The 12,626-nt window shown below is 40.9% G+C and overlaps 2 protein-coding genes across 10 annotated transcripts in view; both read right to left on the minus strand.

The window, feature by feature from the left end:
• The window catches only part of dctn1b (dynactin 1b), a 32,143-nt gene extending 23,578 nt beyond the window's left edge, over nt 1–8,565 (minus strand). For 4 of the 6 annotated variants that reach the window (XM_068581171.1, XM_068581169.1, XM_068581168.1 and 1 more), the window contains exons 1-2: nt 4,502–4,896; nt 821–1,072 (exon numbers count right to left, since the gene is read on the minus strand). In XM_068581171.1, the coding sequence (XP_068437272.1) occupies nt 821–1,072; nt 4,502–4,534 (285 nt within the window). In that variant the 5' untranslated portion in view covers nt 4,535–4,896. Of the gene's footprint in view, nt 1–820; nt 1,073–4,501; nt 4,898–8,467 lie in introns of those variants that run through there. The other 2 variants (XM_068581170.1, XM_068581165.1) reach the window with 2 other exon arrangements.
• Nucleotides 8,566–8,713: 148 nt separating this feature from the next.
• LOC137787362 (probable N-acetyltransferase CML1) lies at nt 8,714–12,326 on the minus strand. Of its 4 annotated transcripts, none has more exons than XM_068579716.1 (2): nt 12,189–12,326; nt 8,714–11,286 (listed from the first exon to the last, which is right to left on the minus strand). In XM_068579716.1, the coding sequence occupies exon 2, from the start codon at nt 11,275–11,277 to the stop codon at nt 10,603–10,605; it is 675 nt and encodes a 224-aa protein (XP_068435817.1). In that variant the 5' UTR covers nt 11,278–11,286; nt 12,189–12,326; the 3' UTR covers nt 8,714–10,602. The 4 variants fall into 4 exon arrangements, with proteins under 4 accessions (XP_068435817.1, XP_068435816.1, XP_068435819.1 ...); XM_068579715.1 differs by having other exon boundaries at nt 8,714–11,289; nt 12,189–12,320; XM_068579718.1 differs by lacking the exon at nt 12,189–12,326 and adding an exon at nt 11,548–11,567.
• Nucleotides 12,327–12,626: the final 300 nt, after the last annotated feature.

Consider the following 12,626-nt stretch of genomic DNA (forward strand, 5'->3'; position numbering starts at 1 on the left):
TAACTTCATGTCAGACCATTCCTTCTCTATCTCTGTCTCAGCACTGTGGTGACTCAGCATCTACAGCTTGAGTTCATACTGACGCCGTTACATTTGTTCCATTTTTATCCTATTTTTTTATATTTTACTTTTTATGCGGGTGGTCAAATCTTACAAACACACATCTACAAATGGCATTCATCACGCAAAACATTGTATAATCAAACCTAGCAGAAGAAAAATATTTGAAATTTAAAGTTGAAAAGATGTGAAGATTTAGACCTCTAGCAGAGGTAAAAATAACTTTTGTTTGTTTACAACAAAAAACAGCAAATGAACCTTTAACTCTGCTGACTGCGCTCTATGAGTTTGTGTTTTTTAAAAGAGAAAGTTACAGAGGATCATTAAATCCCTATAAAATTGAACAAATACAATTCTCACTCAGTTACTGTCTTTCCCTTGGGATGTATTGTCTCCTCCAGGCCACCATAGATAACCTATGGTAACATAATAATCAGGGGCATTTTTGCAGTATTTTGTCAGAGAGTAAAAAAAATAAAGCCATTTCACATCCCAAAACAACCAAACACGCAGCCTGAAGCAGTAGAAAGAAAGCTGGCAGCGTGCTGACAACAGAGAATATCAACCCCCACACAAACCCACTGCGTCAAATGAAAGTAAAAACAGAATCTCAAACAAGTGAAAAAAACGAAACAATAGAGAGATGGGGGTTGTACTGGTTGGGTGCTACAGGCTGGAGACAGCGACATCAACCTCTGCTTTAGATTTCTACAACAAGACAAAATAGGAAAGTACAGCCAATAACTATTTTTATTGTTACCTGCGATTGTCTCACAAATATCCCGCAGTTCTCCTCGCAGGTGAAGTAGCGCTTGCCCTGCACGGTGCCGTCGTTCTTGCCCTTGGCCTCGTCCAGGATGACTCCCACCCATTTCCCGGAGGCGAAGAGCGTGTTGCCGATGTAGGCCACCGTGCCGCGCTGCCCCTTCCCGATCACCTCCACCAGGGAGCCCACTTTGACGGGCCGGCCGCCCCCGTCCGAGCTCATCCTGCTGCTGCCGCTGCTGGTGGTCTGAGGTGGGACGGAGAGAAAACACACACACTGTTAAGACATGTTCGCCTCGGCACTGTGTGAAAGTCGTGGGTGTTTTACCAGAGACACTATCAAGTTGCATTGTGGGTAGTGTAGGATGTTCTGGTTTTGCAGACAGATGAATACTAAGGATTTAAAGTTGGGTCATAATGGACCCAGCAGCACCAAATTTAAAGCCCAACACTCCATGGCTGTAGTGACCCTTTGGGACGGTCTCTGACCCAGGAGACAACTGATAGTTCTTTAAGGGAAGCCTTAAACTTTCATTCTCTTTAATGGCCATAAGGTGGCGAAAATAAGAATGATTGTATAGAAGTCTACGAGAAAAGTACTCTAAGTATCTCTTGATTTACTACCTAAGGAAACATTGTAAACATGAGTTTATGGTCTGAGTCGCCAGATTGAAGTCTTCTTCAAGACAGAATGATGTTTACTTCGTAAATTATGGCCCATTTAGAGTCAAATAGACCATAAAGCAGGGTATGCTTTAGGGCGGAGGAGGCTACCGTGTGACAGACAGATGCCTAACTGAACAGTTTGCAGTCTCTCTACGTCACTCCTCCGCGTCACTGCAGGAGTGTCGATGTCCACGTCTGTTATATAATCTCTACTTTGACTCTCAACATTAAAAATGGGATTTAACATGACCTCCAAAGAATGTTTGATTATCACAACCACGAGGAAATGACCCTTAAGCGAAAGGTAAAGCGTTCATGATCTGGCTAAAGGTTCAATCACTGCTTTATCGGATACGTCATAGACAAGCAGAACATACATTTATATGTATGACTGTTATGATACTTATAATGACTCCAGACATCCACATCAAAAGGATCTTAGACAGGATCTTTCAGCACACAGAGACGAGCTTCGGAGGGAACAAAAAGCAGTTCTGTCTCATCTTGCACTCTCTAAATGTCACAATCACGCTTAAAAAAAGCACCGCTCTTATTTTCCAGCTTTTGTGACAAATCCATGGCAACACGATGATGTGCGGGGAACAAACCAAATCACGCAGGAGAAACGTTTCAAGACGGGCCGCAATATTTCATAATCAAATAATCCTGCATAACCCTATTTACAGTGAGATGCCCTAGAAGTGATGGTGACTCAGCAGAACAGAGAGGAGCAGATATTATTACTCTGTGAGAGAACACGCTCTCCTTGAGCTACTGTAAACACACACTGTCTTTGTGTTTCACTACAGAAGGTTAGGGACACTGAACCAAAACAGACGGGCAGCAGCAACATGAAAGTCTTCTGAAATATGAAATATTATAATCTTCCACAGCAGGTTTCTGTGATCATGTTTTATGATCCAAGCATTTCTATTTCGGACTCTACTTTAGTCTCCATTGCTTAACTTGTTCACAACTTATAAATACACCTTTTTGGCCTGGATTGACCTTTGAAAAATAATAATAATAACTTGTATTACCTTGGAAAAAACAGTCATAACTAATTAGTAAATAATTCATTTAGTTTTTTTAAATCCTGTAATCATATAATTTGCAATAATATTTGGTTTAATAATAAAAACAAGTACTTTTGATAAGAAACCTTTATCTAGTTTTTTTTTTAAGAATTGTGAGCATTTCATAGTGGATTTTAAGGAACTTTCATTTTGTGTTGATATTGGCAGTTGAAGCCAGCAAAATGTTTGGCCATTATGAACACTAGATAGGAAGAGGTAAAAAATACATAAAACTGTAATTTGTGGTGGTTTAACCTGCAGACCGGTTAACAGTCAGCCGGCCATATTGTACAAGTTGAAGGCATTTAATCTAAGTGTGTAAAAGTTGGAATGTGGTCAGATAGAGAGTGTTTTGTTTCAGTGCCATATAAACGTAAGCTTTAACATGGTGTCACTTCTTATGGGGCATTTTGAATGATTTACATTTCTCAACCTCAGCCGCTGAACAACAGATTGATGAAATATCAACACTGAGGCACCAAAATTGTCACTTATTTCTACTCTCATCTTGTCAATGCTACCTCAACTAATAAATAATTATCTTATCTTAGACTGCACTGTTTATCTGCTCAGGCATAACTAGCTAAAATATCGGTTTCTTTATCGACTAAGATATCTTAAATGTACCAAAACATTTTGTTGGCAACTGAATACAAAAAAAATCAAGAAGAGAAGAAATGGCCATGTCTTCTTCTGGTTCTTCTCCACTTTTAGCACTGACAGATACAACCAGACATCACTTTACAGTTGCTGTTCTTTTATGAACATCACTTTTCAGCAGAAGCAGTTATACAAACCCTGAACTCCCATAATCACTTAAAGCCTAATTAACCTAGCTCATAATTCATGACCAATATGGAAGAATACGTTTGAGCTGGTTCTGTGCAGCATCATCCATTTAAAATCACTCCAGATTCATAATGGAGGCATGAATCTTTGGCTTACGATGCTTTGGCGAGACTCACAAGCACCTGACAACAATCTGCAATCAAACATCCTTTGGGGTTTATGAATTCTGGCGTCTATAAAGTCACAAAACAACTCAACCAAAGGAGTTTCGAATGGGCCGCTTTGCTCCAGCCAAGGGTCCGTAACGAAAGCCTTTGGGGTTGTTCAGTCATCGCTGCTCCGACCTGTTTGCTATGTGCTGGAGGAAGAGACGACCCGAGGAGGACGTGCTGAATTATTTAGTGACACTCCACTCTCGAAGCACGCAAGCGTACGCCGACGTTAATGATTAAAAGAAGATTAAAAAAACAGTGACACCGCCTCGTGTGGAGCATTGTGACACCCAGCGTTGGTATCAGACGGTATGGCTTTGTTTTCTCTGAACAAAAGTAAATGACTGAAACGCTGTCATGCACACGATTTTAATAGATCGTCCCCATGTTGTGCGGGCTGAATTACAAAGTAAGCATCACTTCTTGATAAGTAAGGAGTTGTGTTTTTTTGTGTGTAATCACAATAAAGAAACAAGCGTCTGAATGATGTCATCTCTCCCGGTGACAGGAAAGCTGCCTGACTCAGAGACGGATGACAAACAGGAAGTCCTAGATTCCTCATGGATTGTGTGTCCAGTGTCTCATGATAACAAAAAAGGCCCCATGGTCCGACCGTCACGTATCATCTCCTACTTTAGAGAGCGGAGTCGTCACAGAGGTCTGAATCTTAGCATCGCAGCGGCGTCTTTGAATCCGGAGGGGCATCCGAGCCGAACAAAGAGGCGACAATTCAGACAGAGGAATGAAGCGCGGGAATGGATTAGAAACCCTTCCATTCAAAAGTAGGAATCGACACGGAGCCGATGACAGAGTGAAACAAATTGAGTAGACAGAACAGAAACAATGGCGCAACAATGAGGACCAACTTAAACGGCACGGTCCGGCCCATTCATTCACCTCACTGGGATGGATAAACACCTTGTACACACTCACCCGGGTGTACGTGTTCCTCCTAGTCTGTGACATGTTCCCAGACCGCCCCCCACCCAGACCGCCTGTCTGGGCTGCAGGAGTGTTATTGGGGAGCGCGTCAGCCAGACAGAAGGGGGTCTAGGAGAGGTGTGTAGGGCGCGGGGGGGTGAGGTTAGATGATGCTGTGCCCGGAGAGTCTCTCTTCCTCTCTTTTTCTTAATAGAATCACACCATCCCTCTCCTGATCCAGCACAGCCTCGGCTCTCCAAAGTCCCCCGTCCCTCCTCTCTGCTGCTGCCAGAGGAAGAAAAAAAAACCGACGGGGAGCTTTTAGGCTCCGTCAGAAAGTTTCTGAGGAGCAGACGGTGGACGATCCACCTCCGTCCTGATGAAAGGACCGGAGGAAAGCGGACGAGCAAAGACGAGGGGGGGTAAAACCATCAAGGCTCGGTCTGCTGTGAGTGCATCAGCTGAGCGGCAGCACTGCACTGTGCTAGTGTCTGCGTTGGCTTCTGCAGGAGGGAGTGTGGTTTAGGCCCAGACTGAGGAACTGGGTCCTAAAGCCTGCAAATACACCTCCTAAAAGCTTCTCAAAATAAACTTGACAGTCATTATTCCCGTCGCAAGTCCTCGCAGTATGCCCATGTCTACATTTGGCAGGATGCAGAGGTTTGAAGTGACAGGAATGCTCAATCAAAGAGCATTTAAAGTCCCGATAAGACAAATAATTAAAGCACAAAATGCCATATTAATCACTTCACTTATGAATGATGAATCAGTCAATAAAAAAACGCCTTTAAGGCCATCAATGCAGCAATGGGATATTATTAAAGAGCTCAGATGTATCGTTGCGAGGCAGATTACTGTCAAATTTCTACAGGAAGGATTTCACTTTGTTTCTTCTGCCAAAAGAGGACACAAAAACGCAGGCTGGCATGAAAGCATTTTCCAACCGGGGAGGGAAGGGGAACCAGTTTGACTCAATCGGATGCTGTTTCATTGTGGTTGAACACAAAAGGCCCAGGTGATGCGCTGTAATGCAGCACACTGTAAGCAAAAGCCAGCGGATTGCATTCGGGCCCCGCCTGGTGCCGTGGCCCCGTCACACAGGATTAACTCTCCTTTATCAGCTTTTATCAGCTAACTGCAATGCTCGGGGTTTTTTTTTTCTCTCATTCCCTTCTATTTTCTGTGTTGTCATCTCTTTTTTTTCTAAATAAAAGCAACCGCTGCAGGGTTTATGTGTAAAAGCTTTCAGCTTAGAGGCTGATAAGAGATGTTGTAAGAGTATGCATTTCAGAATCAGAACAAAGTGGGACTCGGCCTTCAGGCAGGAAGATATTTATTTTACCGAATAATGCAACAATCATAAAGCTTCAGCAGCCAAACATGGAGCAGGACAACAACTTGTACTGCCTGTCGGCTCAGTATTAGCACTAAACCTACATCAGGGAAGTACTGATTGAGGCGATATGTTTGTGGCTTCTAAATAAAACTCCCAAAATGGCATATAAAGTTTTGAAAACTTGAAAATGCTAAATTTAGCTCAAGATTTCAGATGCGGGAGTTATACACAGTTGAGGATGTTTAGAGAGTTTTTTTGTTTTTTTTAAAAGAACCTCTGCAGTCTCTTTGCACCCTTTTATGCAAATGACGAAGGCAGCACTAAAAGACGGGGGTGTTGAGGTTTTGTAGGAGGTAGAGGAGAAAGGGGGAGCCCTTTATTCCCCTTAATAAGAAGACCACCAGTAGACCGGCAAAAAAAAATAATCAAAGAACTGCCTCCTTAAAAGAAAAAGGAGGACAATAGCAGAGAAAGAGGCGTTATCAGCTCAGTCAGACGCCGTCTGCAGCCGGGAGCCTTTTTTAGACCCAAAACACAGGAAGGCTGCAGGAACAGAGGTGACGCAACATGACCACACTGCACCTCTGCCAGTCTGCAGGTCCAGGAGGGACGAATTAACGCCTCCAAACAAGGTAAAGATGAGCACGTCTACGTCCTGGAGGCTGAATCACGGGCTGATATGCAAACTGCTGTGTCATCAAGGTATCATCAGTGTGTCATCAAGGTAAAGAATTCCAAAACAGAGAGTTAAGTTTTTGTATTTGATTTGAATCTGTCTTTTATTTTCTTATAATGAAGTCGATGGTCCATTCGATATGAAAATTAATGATAAATACTGAAATGTTAGCTTCCAGATCTCGAAGTGACGTCGTCAGATTGTTTGCGTAATATGACTGTCAGATAAACTAACTATTCAATGTATCTGAAATCTACTGAAGGAGTAATAAGCAGATCATTTTTTCCTGATAAATGGTTCAAACTGTTAATTAGTTCCTTTTTTCTCTAAATTATGGCATAATCTTTATGTTTAAATTTGTTCGTCAATTAACAAACTAAGTAGGGCTGCAACTAACGACTGTTAACGTTATATTCTTAATGAACTGATCATATTTTATAGTTTAATAGTAAATAAAATGTCCGTTACAATTCACAGAACCTAAGATGACAAAAGACTTGTTTTGACTGAAACCGAAAGATATTAAGTTCATTAAGTTTACACTGAAAGGAAATAACTAATATTGACATTTGGTAGGTGCAATGACATTTTCTTTACATTTTAGCTTTAAAAAAATGAACAAATTGTCTAAATTGTTGAGGATTAATTTTGCTGTTAATCAACTAATTGATTCATTGACTAATTGTGTCAGTAGGCTATAACTATGTAGCCCACGTAAAACACATTTAGCATTTTATTTTATCAAAAAATTATATAAAACAAAAGTATTACAAATTCCTTTTCTTGAATATTAAGTCAGAAAACATTCACTCAAATGAGGAAGTTTGCTGCTTTTTATAATTATATTCTAGATTATTGTAAATAAAATATCTGGTAATAATTGTTTGTCAGTCACAAAAGCAATGTGAAGACATCACATGAGTTGTACTTTATTTTTTACATTTTCTTTTTTTCTATGATTAATAAGCTGACACATTAATGTGTAGATGAATTGCCAATACAGGAATATAATATAATAAACAGCTCTGCGACTAAGCTTCCTCTCCACCACCTGCATGCTAATGATATTCAGTCTGATCTCAACACCATCATGCAGACAGGAAAAATAGGTCATCCATAGAAAAACAAGGACGCAGCCAGTTTCTTCCTGCACTTCACGCCAATGTGTATCAAATTATAATGAATGTGCTCAACTTTAACAGGATGTTAAAACAAATCCTGAGAAAATGTAAATAAAAACGTCCAAAAGAGCTGAATCTGTAATCTGGTGCCATCTAGTGAGACTACAGCTCTGTAGATAACCTAAAGAGCCTCACTCACCAAATAAATTGATGATGTTTCAGTCATTTATTGTTCATTATTAGCAATTTATAATCCCCCCCCCCCCCAAAAAAAAAATAGATATATAGATGTTAATCTGCCGGTCATGTCTGGTGGCATTTATAGTAATTCACAGCATGGGTGTGGCTGCACCCTCACGTGCCATTATCCCAAAAGATTAACCATAATTGGATAAGAAACGAGGAAAACCAATCTGGATTTTAGTTGAACTAATCCAAACGAGAACAAAGCCTGAATAATCCCAATTAGAGCTGCCCATCGGGATCCACACAGCCTCAATAATTGACCGGCATTAATCATTAAATGTGTGTAATACATATGTGTAATAATATCCTCTATTGAGCTATTTAAATATGCAAATTGTGTGTTTTGACGGCTGTGCCCGGTGATTAAAATCCTCCCTTTTATGGCGCATGTTAGTCGCTGTCAGGTGTCAGTTGGGACACTCCCTGGCCAGCTGCTAGCAAGAGGAGCTGTTAGCTTCTGCTGGCTTTCTCAACCCCCCCCAAAAAAAATATCGAGTAAATTAACACGACACACACGTGTCACATTTCTAAACAGGTGTATGTGCGTTTTGGATTCATTGCCCATTGATCATTGACGACATGCGAGTGTTGAATCGTACCCTTTTGTGTCCTAAAATCCGGCTAACGGCTCAGCTTCGTCCCCCCCCGACCGGCTACATCCATCCGTGGAGGTCTGACCGGACACATCCGTCCTGAGGTGTCCGAGCTGCTGCCTGACGAGGCCCGCTTCACACCGACAGCAGCCCGCTGAAGTTTTATTTTTAACAGTGTAATAAAATACTGTACTTACACTGTCAAGTAAGCTGACAAGGTTTAAACACAGATGGATAATGTCGTGTGAATAATTATTTAATAAAACATTTTGTACATAATACCAGTGAAAAAAGTCATGTTTCTCTTTTGTCATGTGTTTAAACTGCAAGCAAGGGCAACTATTAGTGTTACATTAACTTTGATATATTATGTTCTATAAAATAATTAGAAATAAATACAGAATAATACAATGGATTGATGAAGACAACAAGGGAAATGTACATGGACAATACACATGTATATATTTCTCCATAAAAACAAAACATTTAAATGAAGTAAAAGACAAAACAATTTGAGAATGAACATGAAAACTGTGGAAATGAAAAGATCCTTCAACTAAATTGCTTGTGCATCCACATTTATTCCATGTATGTTGGTCTGTGAGGCTTTTAGAAAATGGTCTACATATTTCTATACATTTTCTGTATTGTATTATTTTGTGTGTGAGTCCTGTGTTTTACTTTATAACCTGGTAGACACATTTATCCGTGTGGACCATTAATCCAAAAACAAACAGATTGAATCCTGATTTAAATTACGAGTTTGATCTGAAACAAAAATAAAACAATCTGACAACTTCCTAGCTTGTGATCATGTCGCATCCTGGATGCAAAACAAAGCCTGGGGCAGAACTTCAGTATTGCCCGAACCCATCAAAATGTGGTTCAGTTCCCGGCAGGATCCTCGCCCCCCGTGGCCACAACCTTCCTCAAGCTCGCATAAATCAGAGACTTGTTCTTCCTGTTTGGCTGAACAGGTGCCAGACTCTCTTTTCGGCCTCCAGCAGAGCAAATGTGGTTGACAGGAAAAAGTAAAGCTGTCGGGCTTTGTTTCAGAGTGAGCACCTGGAAAACAGTTCCCTCGAGCACATTTCTATTCCTGGTATGAACAAATCACAACTGGTGAGATTGCTCTGGAGCGATACAACACATCTCATTAGCAGAAAAGGGGGAAGTGAAAGAATGGGTATTTTTAGTTGAAAAGGTGAAGTATAAATAACACATGCTTATCAAATATGTCAGGGGCAATACTTGTATACCTTGGTGGATTAAGTGTATTGCAAAACCTCAAAGTTGAGAGCAGCACAGGGACGGGCTGTCCGTTTTTTTGGGCTGATATAAAAAGCATTAAAAATCAGACCTGCAGCTTCCAAACTATCTCAAGCACTTTAGTGTTCACAGATTCACAACCATCTAATTTGTACTGAAACGTCATCTCAGGACATGGCGTTGGTAAACTGACCACAGGACAATAGCAGGACTAGGGATGCACCAGTCCCACCTTCTCTCCCTTGTTAACTCCTGATTATGATATAAAATCAAATACCACTGCTCTCTTATTCTCCAAATTAAAAATCTGTAGACCTCACTTTGTAAAATGTAGTCAAATCATTTTAATGCCAGGTAAAATCAGAACATGAGGGATTAATCTGGCACTTAAATTGGTGTTGGCCATGATTGAATAAATCTAATTGTTACAAAACTGTGTTTTATGTGGATTGGTCATGCCATGATCCCCTTAGTTAGACCAGTGTCATGGTCGATATTAATTCAGTATCAAGAAACGATCGGTGCATCCCTAGTGGTAATACAAAGTAAACAGATGCTAGGAAATCGTAAGAGCATGTTCATATCTATTTGCTTATTCTACGTGTAATTAAATAATTAAATGAGTTTGAGTCGAAACAGATATGCCTATCAACTAAGAATAATAAAAATGATCAATCTGTTTTGTGTGCATTTGTAATGAGGGGAAACAGAACTGGCCTTTTTACTGCCTATGTGTGGAGTAAACAGTCCCTCATGTGGGTACTGTGTCGCCTGACCTGTCGTGATGCATGCTGGGAAAGCATTAGCATAGACACTGGGAGAATGGACGGTATCGTCACTGCAAAATGTCACAGTCCTTGTGTGTCTCACACTCAGTCACTTTTCCCTTCTTTCTGTAAATCAAGTCTGTATTCAATCAGAGTGAAGTTTGAGATTTTGGCAGCCAGCTCTGGAACAACGAACTCTCTTATCTTCTTGAAGCCCATGTGCTCGTACAGCTTCTGAGCATCTGTCTGCACCACAGACGTGTACAGGATGACCGCTGCATAACCTCTGTCGCGGGTAAAGCCAGCTACTGTCTGACAAAGGGTCTTAGCGATGCCCATCCCGCGGTGACTGCGGAGTACAGACATGCGTTTCAACTCCAAGCACGCTGGCTCATTCTCATTAGGAAGGCAGGCCACAATGCCGACCACCTGGCCTTCAACCTCTGCTACCCAAAAACACGAGTCCTTCTTCTTCATGTAGGTTCCGCTGATGTCGTTGAGGTCCTGCCTGAAGGAGGTGTCAATGTAACGGTTGAATATGTAGACGACAAACTGCCTGACCCCAGCCAAGAGGAGGGTGACGGCGAGGATGGGTAGCAGGAAGGACTTGGAGCTGGTCATGAGAGCACAGAAGACGCACATGAGCACCATTTGGGTCGGCGGCTGTTTCAGGAGGTGCATGAAGGACGAAGGCACGTGCTCGCTTATCCCCATGGTAAAGATCTCCTTCACAGCATCGGCGTCAGCGTCCAGATACCGCCGGATCTGAATACCGGCCATGGCTCAGTCCTGCTTTAAAAAAAAAAAGAAAAAGAAACAGGAGGTCAAAATGTGAGCCGTGGCAAAATACTAAAGACAACTAAATAAATCTGTTTGTAATCATCTATTAATTCCTTTGTCATTTAGTGTTGTGTCTTTTAAGCATCACAGTGTGGTGAAGCAAATAGTTTGAAATTAACTACTTGAAAGAAAACTTGAAGATATCGCTTTGGGCTCTGGTAGCTTGTAATGTATGTATCAGAGGTGGCAAACAAACAATAACCTACATACCCTACAAAAGTAGAGCTGAGAAGTACTGTAATTTTATGAATATTGATATCGATCTGTTTGAAAAAAAACAATAGCACGTGGAGTGGGTATACCACAAATACAATATCGATAATAATGTGTAATACATTCATATTCAAAGAGTCTGAAAACGACCTATTTTCCGAAAAGGGCATTATTGTTGTAAAAAACTGTGATACTGTTCATTTATACTGACTTTGTGTGTGGTTTTAATAATGCATGGTTTGTACTCTTAACGGAGTGTGACAAACTCGTTAACCAAGCTAATCAATAAAAACGAATATTAATCATTGCCTAACGTTAAGTCTGGATGCTGAGCAGTCAATGACCCTCAAACGTAACGTGAGCCAGTTGACGTTAGAACTGTTCCTAACAAAAAGCCATGGTGAAGTCAGTGACGCCAACTTTGCTCGATATTAAACAATGTCATGACGTAGTCCAGCAACAATAAACAAAATCAATATTTTTAGCACAAAAACGAACGTAGTAAGAATCAAAGAGGACCCAAAGACGACAAACACTAACCCTAAATCCACTGATTAACAGGCAGCTAACGGGAGCTAGCTTCCCAAAGCTGCCGCAGATTGGATATTGATAAACAAAAGTAAATAAACACAACGTACCGTGTTTTATTTAATACGTTGTGCCAGCGGGATCTATGTAAGATGAGCGCACGCGTGTGAAGAGAGAGAGAGAGACGCTGAAGCGAGCAAAGTTTGCAGAAGTCAGTAACGTTTCGTTTCGTTTGTCTCTTATTCCCCTTCGACCTCGGATTTGATGTATTCAGGGACTGTCTGCAGAATGGGAAAATCAAACGTCAGTCCAGTATGGAACTCTCGTTATTTAAAACTCCGTCCATTTTCCATAAGATTGTTTTATCGTTAAATATTGTCAAAGCTCCAGTCTCTATCAAACATACATTCTTAATTTATACATACGCTGATTCAGAAGTAGGTTAAAGCGATGTGATGCTCATTATTTTTTCTCAAGGTTTAGATAATTACGAGCTTTACGGTGTCCCTAAACTCAGCTCGCTCCACTTCCTGTTTATATTACGTATC

This window comes from Clinocottus analis, unplaced genomic scaffold (genome assembly GCF_023055335.1).
Source record: "Clinocottus analis isolate CAN_PGR_092001 unplaced genomic scaffold, fCliAna1.0.p SCAF_17, whole genome shotgun sequence".
In the NCBI taxonomy this organism is placed as follows: domain Eukaryota; kingdom Metazoa; phylum Chordata; class Actinopteri; order Perciformes; family Cottidae; genus Clinocottus; species Clinocottus analis.